This window comes from Myxine glutinosa, chromosome 1, assembly GCF_964187855.1.
Source record: "Myxine glutinosa chromosome 1, kmMyxGlut1.1, whole genome shotgun sequence".
Lineage (NCBI taxonomy): Eukaryota > Metazoa > Chordata > Myxini > Myxiniformes > Myxinidae > Myxine > Myxine glutinosa.
The window spans coordinates 283,645,160-283,659,868 of record NC_136261.1 but is presented as its reverse complement, the minus strand read 5'-3'; the positions used below and the strand labels follow the sequence as shown (position 1 = coordinate 283,659,868).

At 42.3% G+C, this 14,709-nt stretch overlaps 1 protein-coding gene across 5 annotated transcripts in view; it reads left to right on the top strand.

Moving 5' to 3' along the window:
• The window catches only part of GPHN (gephyrin), a 327,486-nt gene that overhangs the window by 22,494 nt on the left and 290,283 nt on the right, over nucleotides 1-14,709 (top strand). For all 5 annotated transcript variants that reach the window (XM_078767069.1, XM_078767054.1, XM_078767066.1 and 2 more), the window contains exon 2: nucleotides 4,018-4,096. In XM_078767069.1, coding sequence (XP_078623195.1) covers nucleotides 4,018-4,096 — 79 coding nt within the window. The remainder of the gene's footprint in view (nucleotides 1-4,017; nucleotides 4,097-14,709) is intronic.

The following is a 14,709-nucleotide window of genomic DNA, read 5'->3' as shown; positions in this document are numbered from 1 at the left end:
TCTTGCCCTGATGTTCTTTCTGGACAGCAAAGGTTTCCTCCTGGCACACCTCCCATGCAGATCAAATTTGTGCAGCCTCTCTCTAATTGTAGACTCGTGCACTTTGACATCAACAGTGGCAAGAGCTACCTGTAGGTCCCGTGATGACATTCTGGGGTTCTTAGAGACTTCTTTCAGCATCTTGCGGTCTGCTCTCGGGCTGAACTTGCTGGGGCGGCCTGGCCTGAACAGGTTGGCAGTTGTTTGGAATCTTCTCCACTTGTAGATGATCTTCCGGACAGTCGAATGATTGATTTCAAATTGGTTGGAGATCTTTTAAAATCCCTTCCCAGAGTCGTAGGCATCTACAACCTTCTTTCCGAAGGCCACAGAGAGCTCTTTTGATCTTGGCATGGTGACGCTGCACACTTCAACAACAAAGAGCAAACCAAACTAAATGTCTGAGGTTTAAATAAGACAGATTCCTCCAAGATCCCCTCTAACGATGTTCGAATCATTTGCACCTGAGCTGGTGCACCTGATTCTAATTTTAGGTATTTGAAGTAGTGATAAATGTAGGGGTGTACTTACTTTTTCCACATGCGAAACTTGCATTTATGTTTATTTAAATTATACAATGGACTACAAAATGTAAATGTTTCATGATATTTGTTGTATTATATCACCTTTATCTCTCAATATTGTTGAAATGAAGATCAAATAGCTGTATGTTGAAATACGTTGAAAAAGTCAAAACTTTACATGGGGTGTACTTACTTTTTCACGTGACTGTATATATATATATTTTAACATTCACATTATTACCGTCACCGAAGGACATCATCATCATTATCATCACCATCATCATCATGTGTATTGATTTATACAGAATGTCGATTCTGTGGAAGCAGTTTATTGGATAGGTCTAAAGGACAGCATGCTCTAGATTGGTTAACCTGAAACCTGCAGTACCAGGACAACATTTTATTGCTAGATCTCTTTCGTACTGCAATTGAAACGAGACAAGGCGATTAATGCCTGCACATTACTTCACTGAGTTATCCTATCAGTCTCTGGTTGGCTGAGCAACATGTGATATCATGTGTGTATGTAGATATCACAACATGTGATATCACATTTCAGCAGCAACCTAATAATGTTAGACTAAGGAGTAAAACATGTGATCTGTGATGTTGATGAAGATGTGAAAATTATCCAAGTGTTCAATTACCCTGGTGTAATGAAGGACGAATCAACATGTTCATCTACCAGAACATTTGATAAAGTTTATTGTAAACTTTGGTTACTTTCGATTAAGTTTCATTCATTGAGATTTGCAAGTGTACTTCAGAATGGTCTGGTTGCGTAGAGTTTGGAACATTTATATCCTAGCATAATGAGTGAAGAAGAAGTTGAAGCGGAAGAAGAAGCACATCCTTTCCCGTTTTCAGACACATTGGGCTGCCGAAGCAGTTTTCCATTGGCTGGGGGGCACAATCCTGACTGAACGGGTCGCAACTCCAACGTAGGATACTTGAATGGCTCATTCGTCCTGGTAACCTGGTACTCGTTTTACGGACCTCAGAAGGATGACACACTGAGTCAACCAACCTGGTGTTATTTAACGGCATGACATGGGCTGAAATTCTGGACCCTAATATCTTAAGCCAGCCACCTTAACTGTTAAGCCAACATCAGGCTTATAATGATCAGGCAACATCACCCTGTATGCAAATTGTAGGATAAAAAAATTAGTGGAAGATCATATCAGTTTTGATTTAAATAAGACTGGAATTCCTGACATTCTTCATTTATTTTATCGGGGTGGGAGAAGCATGTGGCTTTTTAATGATCCCAGCTCGACGTTACGGTGACGTCAGAAAGAAACCTGTGAGGTACGATATTCAAAATACAGGTTGATTTTTTATTTATTCGAGAACCCAAAATAATTCCATACACTAAAAATTATATCTGTTAGGAACCTAATATTTTGTGTAAACATAGCCTAATGCTACAGAAATACGTAGCATGATCCTGAGAGTTATCGAGTATCCGGCAGTGACGTTTAGCGGTTTTCACTCGGTCGCGCCAAGGCACTCACTGTGGAAGAACGTGTGTTTTTCGTCCAACATTACATCAAGAATGCATCCTTCAGGGAATGTCAAATCGCATTTAAACGTGGTCATACGAAACCTTCAAAGTCATTGATATAGAAACCGGTGAAGCAGTTCAGAGAAATAGCCTGCGTGAAAGTTAAAAGCACATACGCCAGCCAAGTGTTGTTACACCGGAGAAAGTGGATGAAGTGCGGGAAAGAGTGGAAGCAAGCCTGAAGAAATTTTGAGACGTTGAGCACAACAACCTCACTGTCCATATTCCAGTGCAAGGAAGGTGGGCAAGACACTCAAACTTTATCCCTACAAAATTCATGCAGTGCATCAGTTACTGGAGCCAGATAAAGAGAAATGTGTAGCCTACTGTGAGTGGCTCCAGAAGATGGTAAGAGAACAAGACAATGTTTTGGATGTTGTGTTTTTTACAGATGAAGCATGATTTAATCTTTCTTGGCATGTAAATTCACAAAACACTCGTTTATGGCTTTGTGAACAACCTGCAATGCATGAAAGGCCATTGCATTCCGCAAAAATTGGTGCTTGGTGTGGTGTAAGTCGGCAAAGAGTTGTTGGGCCAATTTTCTTCTCAGAAACAGTAAAGTCAGAACGTTACATCAACATAATCCATGAGTTTCCTGGGCACCTTACAGAAGATGAAATCAACCGAGGATGGTTTCAGCAAGATGATGTCACGAGTCGCAATTCACGATACAGCATGAACAAACTTGGGCTACTCTTTGGTGACAGTGTAGTGTCCAAGTCATTATGGCCACAAGTGTATGGGAATTATTTAAGGTTCTCAAATTTAAACAAAATCGCCTTGTACAATGTCAGACAAATCCCTGTTAGAATTCCCTTCAAACTTACTTGTACAAGACTTGCAGGTTTTCAGCTCTCTTCATTGCAACTAAGCCTGGCTAGGGCATAAAAAATCACTTCAATGTGATTTCACTGTGCTAGATAATGTGGTTAACAGCAATTTCATTGGTGGTGTTTTTGTTGCTTCTCTCGAGGGATTGTTATCTATCAGGAAATGAATGACCTCAATGTTGCTTCAATTGCACTATTCATAGTTTGGAGAGTGGTGCTATCTGTAGTCCTTCTTCGTCTCATTGTGTAGCCTGTTGGCACGCACCATTAAGTACAGCTACAACAGTTATTGATCAGAAAGCCAGAAGGGTAGAATTTGATATTAGGCAAGGGTGCCACTACACAATGACCTACTATTTTTTAATTATACTGAGATTTTTAACATGAACAAACCAAAATCTGGCGTGAGTAGGTCAACTCCAAAAACGTTGTGAATTATATGGTGAATTGTCCTGCCTGAAGAGCACCATGAAGACAATTTTAAACGTCTTATTCTGTCATTAATCAATAATAAAAATCTTTATTGTCCCACATGCAGGGAAATGATCCTTGTTATTCAAACTCAGATAAATTATCCAAACTCATCAGAAATCACAAATTATCCAAACTCAGATGAGACAACTCGAATACTAAGACCTTACCACAGAGCTTTTTGTGACGTTTCAGATTGGCATCGTTTTGTGTCGTTAAGGTTAGCTATTATTATTGCGCTTTCAGACCAACTGCTGAGGTGTGAGGAGGGAGTCAAAAAGTTTTTCTCCGATTACGAGGTAAATATCAGCACAGATGTCCTTTTCTATTTAGTCGAGCTCAAATCGGTGTCATGCATTCTTCCCATGCACATTTCTGGGTGAGTTCCCTGATGCCATTGGGATAGAAGTCATGTTTTTGGTTTTGAAACTTTTTGAAAAAGGAAAAGCTTTTTCATTCGGACTTCTCATAATGATCATTTATGGAGGCAACAATATTGTGCACAAAACTTTTCTAATCCTCTGCTGACATTTCCCCCCACCCCCTCTGTGTCTCTCGACTCTACTTTTTCCAACACCCACAGTAAGCGACAGCTGCTATAAGAGCTTACTGGATGACCGGACAGGACAAAACCTGAAAGATTTGGTTGAAGATGAGGCCAGGTGAGTCCAGAATGGTTTCAAGAGATTTTGTCGTTCGTGATTTGATCTCAAACTTGGAACAATCCACTTAACAATTAAATCTTGCTTCATTGTCTAATTAAGAAAAGGACAATTATTTTTAGACATTTGAAAAGATGTGTTTTTATAAATAGTTAAAAAACTTTCCTAATAAGGCCAAAAATATTATTTGATTGATGCAACCGAACTGATTCACAATTTAGTCTTGTTTTAATTGTAATGCAAAATTCTTGCCTTCCAAATGCACAAATTAACATAGGCAGCAGAACATCACATTTTTCATTATAATAAAGATGAAATAAATAATAATCACACAACTAATTAGTATGATATTATTCAAAACGGTAAACAGATTAACTATTCTAAAAAGTTATGTTACATGTATGGTGGGGGGTGGGGGGGCAATGAAATACCTTATTCCAGATAGGATTGTATAGAGTAGTGTGCTCCATATGTCGTGAAGAAAAAACCTTCCTGTATTTAAGTTAGGACCGGACGTCCGTGTAAGCCTTACGTGCCTCCATGCAAGGGGTGGAGATATGCTAATTAGTTAGAGTATAAGGGTAAATTTCCTGTGTGTAGTCGCCTCTGTATTTTTCCCTTCATGCTTATGACACTTACACCACCAGCAATGCAATCAGCGCCTAAATTAAATAACGTGATCGCCGACCGGATCCGGACACGACCACTGACACCACCCAGTGAATCATCTCGATGGGTGCAAAGAGTGGCCATGAGGCCACGCCTCAAAGGATGATTGGTTGGGGTGAGTGGGTGGCGCTCGGTGATTGGAGCGCGGGTGACGTCAGAGAAAACATTCCAGCACCAGGAACAAAAATGCGAAGAGCCGCCATTTTCTCACTCTCTGTTCCGGCATTTGGGGCAGGCGGTTACAGTTGCAATGTCGCTCTTGCAGGCGGACGCACTTCCCTGTCTCTCTCTGTTCCAGCATTCATTACGAACAGTTACATTTCGCATTTTCTCTCGCTCTGTCCTGGGATTCTTAACAAGCAGTCACACTCTCTTGGTCTGGCCTTCATCGCGAGTGATCACCGTTTATATGCTCTCTTGTGCTGGGTTCGTGACAGGCAGTCACATTTTCGCTCTCCCTGTTTTGGGCATTGGTAAAGGCAGACGCATCCTTCTCTCTCTCTCTGGGTGTTGGCTCGTGACGGCTGCGCTTCGTGTCGTGCGCACGTGGGAAGTGCGGGATGGTCGGAGCTCGGTGCAGCCGAGCCAGAAGGACCAAGGGAGGAGCTCTGGCCTGTTTGCTTCGCATCGGTGGCTGGGATGAACACAATTTCGCGGCAACGTGTGTCTTCCTGCGCAGGGACGCGGAACTGGCGACACCACCAAAACTATCGTAGAGACTGGAGCTGAGTACCAGGCAACACACCACACGACATTTTTACTTTCGTTTTTTTCTCCTTGTGCTGTACACGTGTCCCTATTGAGGCGCCTCATCTATGAATTTTAGTTTTACCGCACATTCTTTGTTCCCTGGCATTATTTTCATTAAACCCATTATTTGTACATTTTCAATTTCTTGCCTGTCTTGTTTATTTGTCGTGGGTTCGAGGACGCCCAGTGAAATCCTTTCAGATAAGCCTTGTTACCCTTCACCCTCGCGCGTGTAAAAGGAACCGCCATAGTTTACCATAATTTATACCATAATTTATGCCATAATGGCATATACCATAATTTGGTATACGCCTTGGAGGTAAAGCTCGGTCAGCCATCCGTCACCCTGAGGTCTTCACTACAGGGTAGACACATGACAGTAAGGTGATAAATATAAAACTAGAACGGCACTCAGTAGAGCGCATACATACCTCCACCAGGCTGATTAGTTTACATTTTTTAAATCCCACTGAAGGGCCGGATCTGGATTCCGACTTGAACAAAAATCAAATCTGCTTGTTCTTGTCACCTAACCAATGCATCCAACAAATTTTAGCATGACTAATCCACAACCTTTTGAGATATCATGCTAAACTGTATATCTTTTTTTGGCACTATCACTCAATGGTGAAGAAACACTTCAGAAATAAAAAAAATTCTCAAAACCCGATCTGGATTTGGAGCTTCACCAAAGTCTAATCAATTTGTCCTTGTCACAGACCCAATTTGTCTACCAAATTTCACCTGAATCCATCCACAACTTTTAAGATATCTTGCACACAAACAAACAAGAAATACGTCATGTGTAGCACGATCTTGCGAAAGCACTAAAACAAATTTTACCTTCAAATAATTGGTGGTTGAATTCAAAGACCAAATATCCAAATGTAATTCAAATTTAAAGTCTATCGGATGGGAATTGAGGATTTTCGAAATCCCACCTGTTGTTGTTGTTTTTGCTTTTTTGTTTGTTTTTTTTGTATACAAGATCGAGGTTCGTGAAAGAGCTAACATTAATCACACAAAAAGTCAAACCGACACACAAAACACAAAAAACAAGGGGAGCGGCAGACAAGATGGGGAGAGAGGGGAAAGGACACAAACACAACATTTGAGAGCAGGGACATCGGGAGGACTTGGGGGGAGGTGGGAGAGGAATAAAACATATGAACACTGCAAGGACTCTGGGGTGAATTACCGGGGGTAGAAAAGATCAAGGTTTTCGATGGGGGAAGATAAGAGATGGTGGTGAACAGCTGTTTTAAAGACCTGGAGGGAGGAGTGGGATTGAAGGGAGTGGGGGAGTTTGTTCCAGAGGCGGGAGAAAAGGGGAATGAAAGAGTGAAGGTGAGCAGAGAGCCTAGACTTTGGCAGTTTAACCATAAGAGGGTTGCAGGCAGATCTTGTGCGACCTGAAGGAATATTGGGGGGACAGAGCACAGAGAGAGCTGGGGGAGCAAGGCCGGAGAGGAGTCGGTAGAAGACAGAAAGACCACCAACCTGCCTGCGGTGAGTGAGTGAAAGGCCCTCGGAGTTGACTTCATTGCAGGAGATTCCAATGATTCTGAAAGCTTTGGCCTCAACAGCGTGAAGCCGAGCAAGGTGTGAGGCAGGAGCACCAGCCCAGAGGGGGGAACAGTATTCCATTGAGCTGCGGATGAAAGCCTTGTATGTGGCGAGGAGCTCAGGTGTGCCAAGGAAGGACTTCGCACGACAGAGGATGCCCAGTCGGCGACTGGCTTTGGAGGCCAGCTTGGAAATGTGGTTTTCCCAAGAAAGATCATGGCAGATAGTGAGACCCAAAAGCTTGAGTTATTGACCTTTGGCCAATGTTGACCTTTTGGCCTATGTTGACTTCAAAAATAATTGGTGGCTGAATTCAATGACAATATATGCAAATTCTCTTCAAATTCAGTCAATCGGATGAAAATTGAGGATTTTAGAAATCCCACCTAAGTTGACCTTTGACCAATGTTGACCTTTTGTCCTGTGTTGACTTCAAAAATAATTTGTGGTTGAAATCTGTGCTGATATGGAAATCCTCTTCAAATGTCAAGTCAATTGGATGAAAATTGAGGATTTTAGAAATTTGACAAAGTTGTTGACCTTTTGCCTATGTTGACCTTTTGACATTTTGAACTCAAAAACAATAGGCTTCTTGCTTATGACCAGTTGTAGCAGTTGGTGAAGTTTCATGAAGATCACAGTAAAAATGCAATTCTCAGTCAGCAATTGACAGACAAACAGACAGACAGTATAACGCACATGACCAACCAATATATTTGAAAAATCTTTGATTTTCACAAGTAACAAACAAACAGGCATAACAGACATGAAAACATGGATGAAAACATAACCTCTATCCTTCATAGATGGCGGAGATAATCAAGTGAGCCACTAACAATAAAGGTGACTTCGTTGCTTCGTTATTCGGTAGATGAAAAAAAAAGATGATCCTGTACCTAGATTTTGCATACGTACTTGTTTTCAGAACTTCCTTTTTCCATGTTAAAATTTTGTTCACAAAAAGAAACCTATAGATAAAGTTTTGATTGTGTGTCATACTGTCATTGTAGCGTATGTAAAACTACCGTAAAACTTCGACTATAACGCGCACCTTTTTTTACCCAAAAATATTTTTAAAGTTAGAGGTGCGTACTATACATAGGTCTACATTTTTTGTAAGTTTTTTCAGATGGAAACGATCGTCGAGGACGTCTTTGAAAACGGAAGTGTCAATACTCAAAGAACAACAACAAAGAATAGCTAAATGTTTAATATATAATCTGTAAGTTCACAATCATGAAGTAAAGTATTCAGTATCCGACTCGTCCGTCTCATTGAAGAGATGAAGAAGCTCCTCCAGATTTGCACCTTCTATGTCATCGTCCAGGTAGTGAACATCATTTTCATCGCAGTTGGATTCATCGCCCTCTGGTGCGTTCGTGTCGCCATCCGTCCAGAGAGCATCGTCTTGGCTGCCGTCCATTGCGTTTGAAATGGAGCACTTGATGAAGCCCTTCTGGAAGATGGCAGGATCAAGTTCGTTCTAGACTTTGACGATCCATTTTGTGACGTCTTGGAGCTTCGGTGTGCGCATGCACCCACCTGTGGTGAAGGTGTGCTGGCCTTCAAGCAGCCATGTGTTCCAAATGCAGCGCAGCGCGTCTTTCACTGGTTTGTTGACGGTGAAGTCGAGTGGCTGCAGCATCTTTGTCATTCCACCAGGAATGATGGCGAGGTCTGTCTTATCGGTGATGAGCTTTGTCGTGATGGACTGCACGAGGTGGCAGCAGAAGGCATCAAGGACAAGAAGCAAGCACTTCTTCACAAGCCCACCTGGTCTCTTGGCCCAGACCGTCTTGAGCCAGTCGAGCATCAGGTCCTCCCTCGCCCATCGGCTCTGTGTCGTGATCTTCAGCGTATCGAACAATGTTTAGTTTTTGAGCCGCGATGTATGAGCGTCGTCGAGAACTCATGGTTAATTACGACAAGAAAACTAGTGGAAATAGAAGTCGCTGCTAAATCTTATGAACAACTGAATGAAGCTGTTAAAGAACACTTGGGTTTCATAATAAAATATAGCCAATTATCAACAACTTGAGTACCACGTGATTTTTGTCCGACAATAGGCTCTGGGTTGCTTTGTTGGATTGCGATCTGATTTCCGCCGTTTATTTAATATGTGCTGCTATGTTTAGACTTTGCGCAATCACAACTGAACATCGTGATTGATACAATTTACGACTGTCGAAAATTTAGTGCCTTGACCTGCCATGATATTCTTTCATTAGCGCCGCTCTGTTCAACTATTACGAAATTGTGGCCGACAGTCGTGGTTGAGATGGACTTCACCATTTTTGACAGATGTAATTACATGTTTTCTGTCAATATTTTTTTCATTTGAGTTCTGAAATGGGGGTGCGTATTAGATATAGGTCTATAGATTTTTACACCGCGACAAAAGTCCAAGTTGGGGTTGCGCGTTATGCACAGGGGCGTGTTATAGTCGAAGTTTTACTGTAATACAGTATCTTCATATATTTGAGGAACTCACAATACATTGGCAAACAACCAAACATTAACACAAATCAGAAAGTGGCAATGGCCCGGTTATGTTGCATTTAAGCAACATAGAAAATAAATAAGGAAAGTGCTAACAAATTGCTCTTGCACAAAACACTGTGCATTGCAAAGAGACAGTGTGTTGACCTTTTGGCCTATGTTGACTTCAAAAATAAGGATGTGGACGTTCTGGACATCCTGCATGTAGGTTTTTTACGTGGAGGCCAATGTTAAGCACCACTGGAAATGTGCCCAGGGCTCTGAAAGAAATAACGTTATTCAGGAAGGAGCTGTATGGTTCTGATTTGTCCCCACTTCTTTGTGCATTGAGTGGGCATTTCAGAAGCTATTGTTACGTGCTCCCCCCCAAACCCCGGTCACGGTGCCCCGAGAGGAGTCATGGCAGAAATATGTGTTATTCCGTATGCCAAGGATCAATGGTGAAACCACACCAATTGTTACCAACAAACAAGTATTGTATTAAGGTCACACAAGAACAATGGTACAGTAACAATATTAATCAAAAGTACAATCGATATAAATCATTCCTATGATGGTACCATCAGTTTCGTAATATATAACTCACTGTGCTCCAAGTGAGCGAAAAGAACATCCCCAATGTCTCTCTCCCGGCTTCAAGCCAAAGTTGATTCCGGCTTCAAGCCAAAGTCGATCCACTCCAGTGATCGTCCGTACGATGTCGTATCGAGGCCAGAATCCCGTTGGGTTGACAGTTACACTGCCAAAGATGGGCAAAGGTGTCCTCGAGAAGCGACGGGGAAATCACACCTTCAGGTATGGACGTTTGATGGCTCTCAATCGGCGAACCGCAGATTTCCACTCAAAAGCCACGTTCCACACACACACCAAATTAACGTCTGGATGCGGTGAGAATGGTTGAAGCGAAGTGAAAAACCTTGAGCGATGTGCAAAGCGCGCGAGGCAAAATGGCCGACGGCCCATTCTCGAGGTGTAACGGCACTACGATGATTCTCCTCGGAATCAACCGCAAAACCTGACACGCAGGTTGATCTGTCACAGCGATGACAACTCTGTCGCAGGAATCCCTTTCCCGGGAAACCCAAAGTTCACTCGTGACCCTCGTTCATCAACGTTTGCTCCAGACCTCGAAGCAGCTAGGCTTCTTGTCCGACTCACTCGCTCCGCCTCCTCTTCCTCCTCTTCCTCTTCGTCGTCGTCCGATTCCGGTTTCATTTAAAACATTAACGTCTTTACCTTTTGAAAATAGTTATCTCTATTTCCCTCAAACGACAACAATAATAGTACATGGAATCAAAAATGTTTACAGTGGATGAAAACCACAACGGAAGTAACGAATCCGTAACACTATGATTTTCTTGACAGATCAAGCACATTTTCCAATCCATCATGCTAGTGAACCTGCAAATAAATGAAATTATTAATTTCTTATGAAATATTCATCCTATAAAACATGTCACTTAAAGGAGAACGGACACGACCAAAACAACTTTGCAGATTTCGAAACATAAACATATCTTAAACACTTCTATTGAGTTCATTTTACAAATATCTTCACGGTTTTATTAGAATTTGTCAAAATATCGCCGAACAAGCAAAATCAGTTTTGTCAAAACCGCAAACCGGAAATGACGTTTGCGAAGTAACCCAGTTTTTCGTTCTTAAAGCCTTGTTGGCTTCGTGACGATCAGAACCGCTTTGTTTTCGTTACGATCAGTTGGAATCATGCCCAGTCGTTGTGTGGCTGCTGCTAGTGCGTGCCGTACATGCGGGGGGGGGGGGGGGGGGGAGTGGGGGGGTGGGGGGGGTAAGTACGTGAACATACGTACGTTGACGTACGTTCCAAAAATATGGCCTCGCTGTCCGGAAGTTCGCATATCGCAGTTACGATTAATCGCAAATTCGTTTTAATGGCCAAGTATTCAATTTTCAAACCGCGAGGCAGAAACAACAAACACTCGCGGTTCCTTCGCTGTCGCTTGACCGTGCGTGCAAAGAAAAATTAAAACTTGCATCGTTCCTTCGGTCTTCGCTCTCTTCCTTCGCCGTTCCTCGCTCTCGTCCTTCGCTGTTCCTTCGTTCACTTCACAAAACGTATGTGTTTGCTAAATAAATGGCCATAACTTGGTAACCACTTGTCCGATTAATAGCAAACCTTGAAAAGGCACATCCTCAGGTCCCCAGCAATATACCTGGCAAGTTTCACTGAGATCGGACCAGTGGTTGTCGAGAAACAGCGGTCACAGACATACACACAGACAGACACACAGACACACAGAGATTGCTTGCATTATAGAGAGTGCTATAATGATACAATTACAACTGATACACCTGCAGTGCTGCACTAAGTCAATAAAGTCATATTTCGTTTCTGTGTTTCTATCCATTTCTTGCCTCATGGCACCGAACATTAATTAAATATTAGTTATGTATTCCATTGACCAGAAAAAGAAACTTTTTCATTTAAAAAAGAGACATAAAAATGAATACCATTCAGTATTTTGGAGGCGCCCGAGATCAAAATCGATCGCCATCGATCGATCCAAAGTGGCTTAGAAGCTGAGATATTGATAGATATAAATTTTTACATGAGGGCCATTTTGAAAATCCAAGATGGCCGCCATAATGTATTCGGAGGAAGTGGTTCCTACCAAAAATGGAAAGCGAAAGCTATGGGTAGCATGTGGGGAAAATTTAGCGCTTTTGTCCAGAACGTCCACATCCATTTGCTAAACTGCCTGACAAAAGGCATTTAAGATTATTAGAATCTTCTGCATTGAGGTTGAGTCTATGGGCCTTTAACCTTCCTTGAAGTTCTTGAATTTTCCTTGAAAGTTTTGAAAAGTGTCATTTCTTTCGAGTTTCCAAATAGGCATCAATGTGGAATGGCATGGCCTGCTCATAGCCATGACTTTGGTCCCTGCATTTAATTTATATTCGAGTCAAGTTTTTTTACACAAAAGGCCACAAACTTTCATGGAGCCGAGGGTGAAAGTTGTTGAAATGTGCAACTCAATCAACAGGAACTTTTGTCACAGAGTCGAGAACATTTTTATCCAGCGGTTTGTAGCTCATACATTGGCAAAACTAGAACGCCACTCAGTGGAGCGCATACTCCCGCCGTGGGTGGCCGCTACTGAGCCCCATCTTCCAATGGTAAAAAATCCTTTAAAAAATTCCTGGATCCGGAATAATATCCTGAGCTTCACCAAAAACTAATCAATTCTTCCTTATCCCAAGGGCAATCATCCCACCAACTTTCATCCAAATCCGTTTCGAACTTTTCCAGATATCTTGTTCACAAACACACGAGCATACAAACACACACACACACACACGGACGGACACGATCGAATGCATTACTCCCTGGCGGGAGTAATTATGTAAACCTAGGAAATATGTTGGTCTAAACAAATTGACCTATAAAACGTATTGTTCATAATTGATGAATACATTATTGCTTTATTAACATTAAAACTTAAAAATGGTAATTGCACCGTACATGTAGCATTGTTTCTTGGGTCGTCCTGTAATTATATTGTTGAGAAAAGTGAAGCTTTGGAAATATCATATCTAGTAAGCATCATGTAAAATGCCATTTGGGTCACCACCATCATGGGCATATTTGGTTGGGGATGACTCACCTGTATTGTGGTCCAGAAGTGAGGAGCGGCCATACCTACATGCAGGATGGTTAGAGTGTACTCGTAAAATCTAACAATCTCTGCATGGGTTCCATTGCTGTGGAATAAAGTATTACTGTACCTGAATAATACCTCAATGTGTAAATTTGAAATATGAATCGTGTGGTCTTGCTTGCGAGGGCCTGGTCCCCGATGCTCAATCTGAGGATGCAGTAATGTTAGAACAACGTGTGAGTGTTGAGCCAAATATGAAGTTCTGAGATAGGGGGGGGGGGGGGTGGGGGGTGGTTACCTGAAAGCTGAAGGGGGGGAGAGGAGGCAGGGGTGATGTGCTCTCTGGGCTCTCTCTCTCTCTCTCTTGCTTTCTCTACCTCTCTGCTGCTCCCCTTTGTTTGACGGAGGTCAACCTCCACCCTCCACTGCAGTGTGCATGCTTTTGAGAGTTAGAGAATGGAATGTGGCCCCTATGGGATGGAGTTTGCCATGCTAGTATGTAGAGTGGTGGGGAAAAGCTGATAGGATGTGCTGTGTCATCCTGGCATCCTTTTTGTGGTCATTGGTCATACCAAATAAATCAATGTGGATATTTCCCATTATGGACTATTAGCAATGAAAAAAACCATTATGTTTTCATGAATGCATGTAGAAATTTGACCGATAAATAATTCAAATCGATTTGTAAATAAACAATTTTATAGGTTGTCCTCACCTGACTATGTTATCACAGCATACAAATATAATCCCGAGTCATCCCCTTGCGGATGGCCTGCTCTCAAATGGCCCTTGGCTCAGATCCAGGGAAGGATATTATGAGCTCTTCTTAGTTGGCGATGAGGAAATATGCAAGTCTGAAGGAATGTCGGTGGGTAGCACGATTTGGGCCAGTCTCAATAAATGATGCTGAAGTCGAGATACGCTTGGGGTGGGTGGCAGGGTGTGGTTAAACATCCTCTTGGGCTCAGCTCCATGGAAACTTCTTTCTATGGTTATGACTACCTTGGCATCCTATATCCACTTTGATGCTCATCTCTGCTTCGCGGAATGGTGCAAACCACAGAAGGCGAGTGGACAAAGAACAGTACTGCTTCTGAAAACGTTTTTTCTTTTGTAGTTGAGTGCAGTACATATTGTTATGAATTTGGTAGAGCAACATCTAGAGCTAGGTAGATCTGAATAGGTAGGTATTCGGCTGTCGTGACAGGGACTCTACATGTAATAAGTTCTTGATGTTGAGGCGTTTGTCGGGGGAAGATGTATGATTGTGGACCTACCTGGAGGTTCGAGTGTTAAATAGTGAGGGATTAAAGGTAACGCCCCTGTGAGTCTCACCTAGTAGTCAAACCTTTGTCCATTATGGCACTGCAAACCACATAAACATTAGTTAGGTCCTTAGCGCAACATTAAATAATTCCTTTCCCTGACAATGACTTCGGAATAAATGGACAGGAAACCAGGCCAAAAACACCGCCACAATACACCGCCACC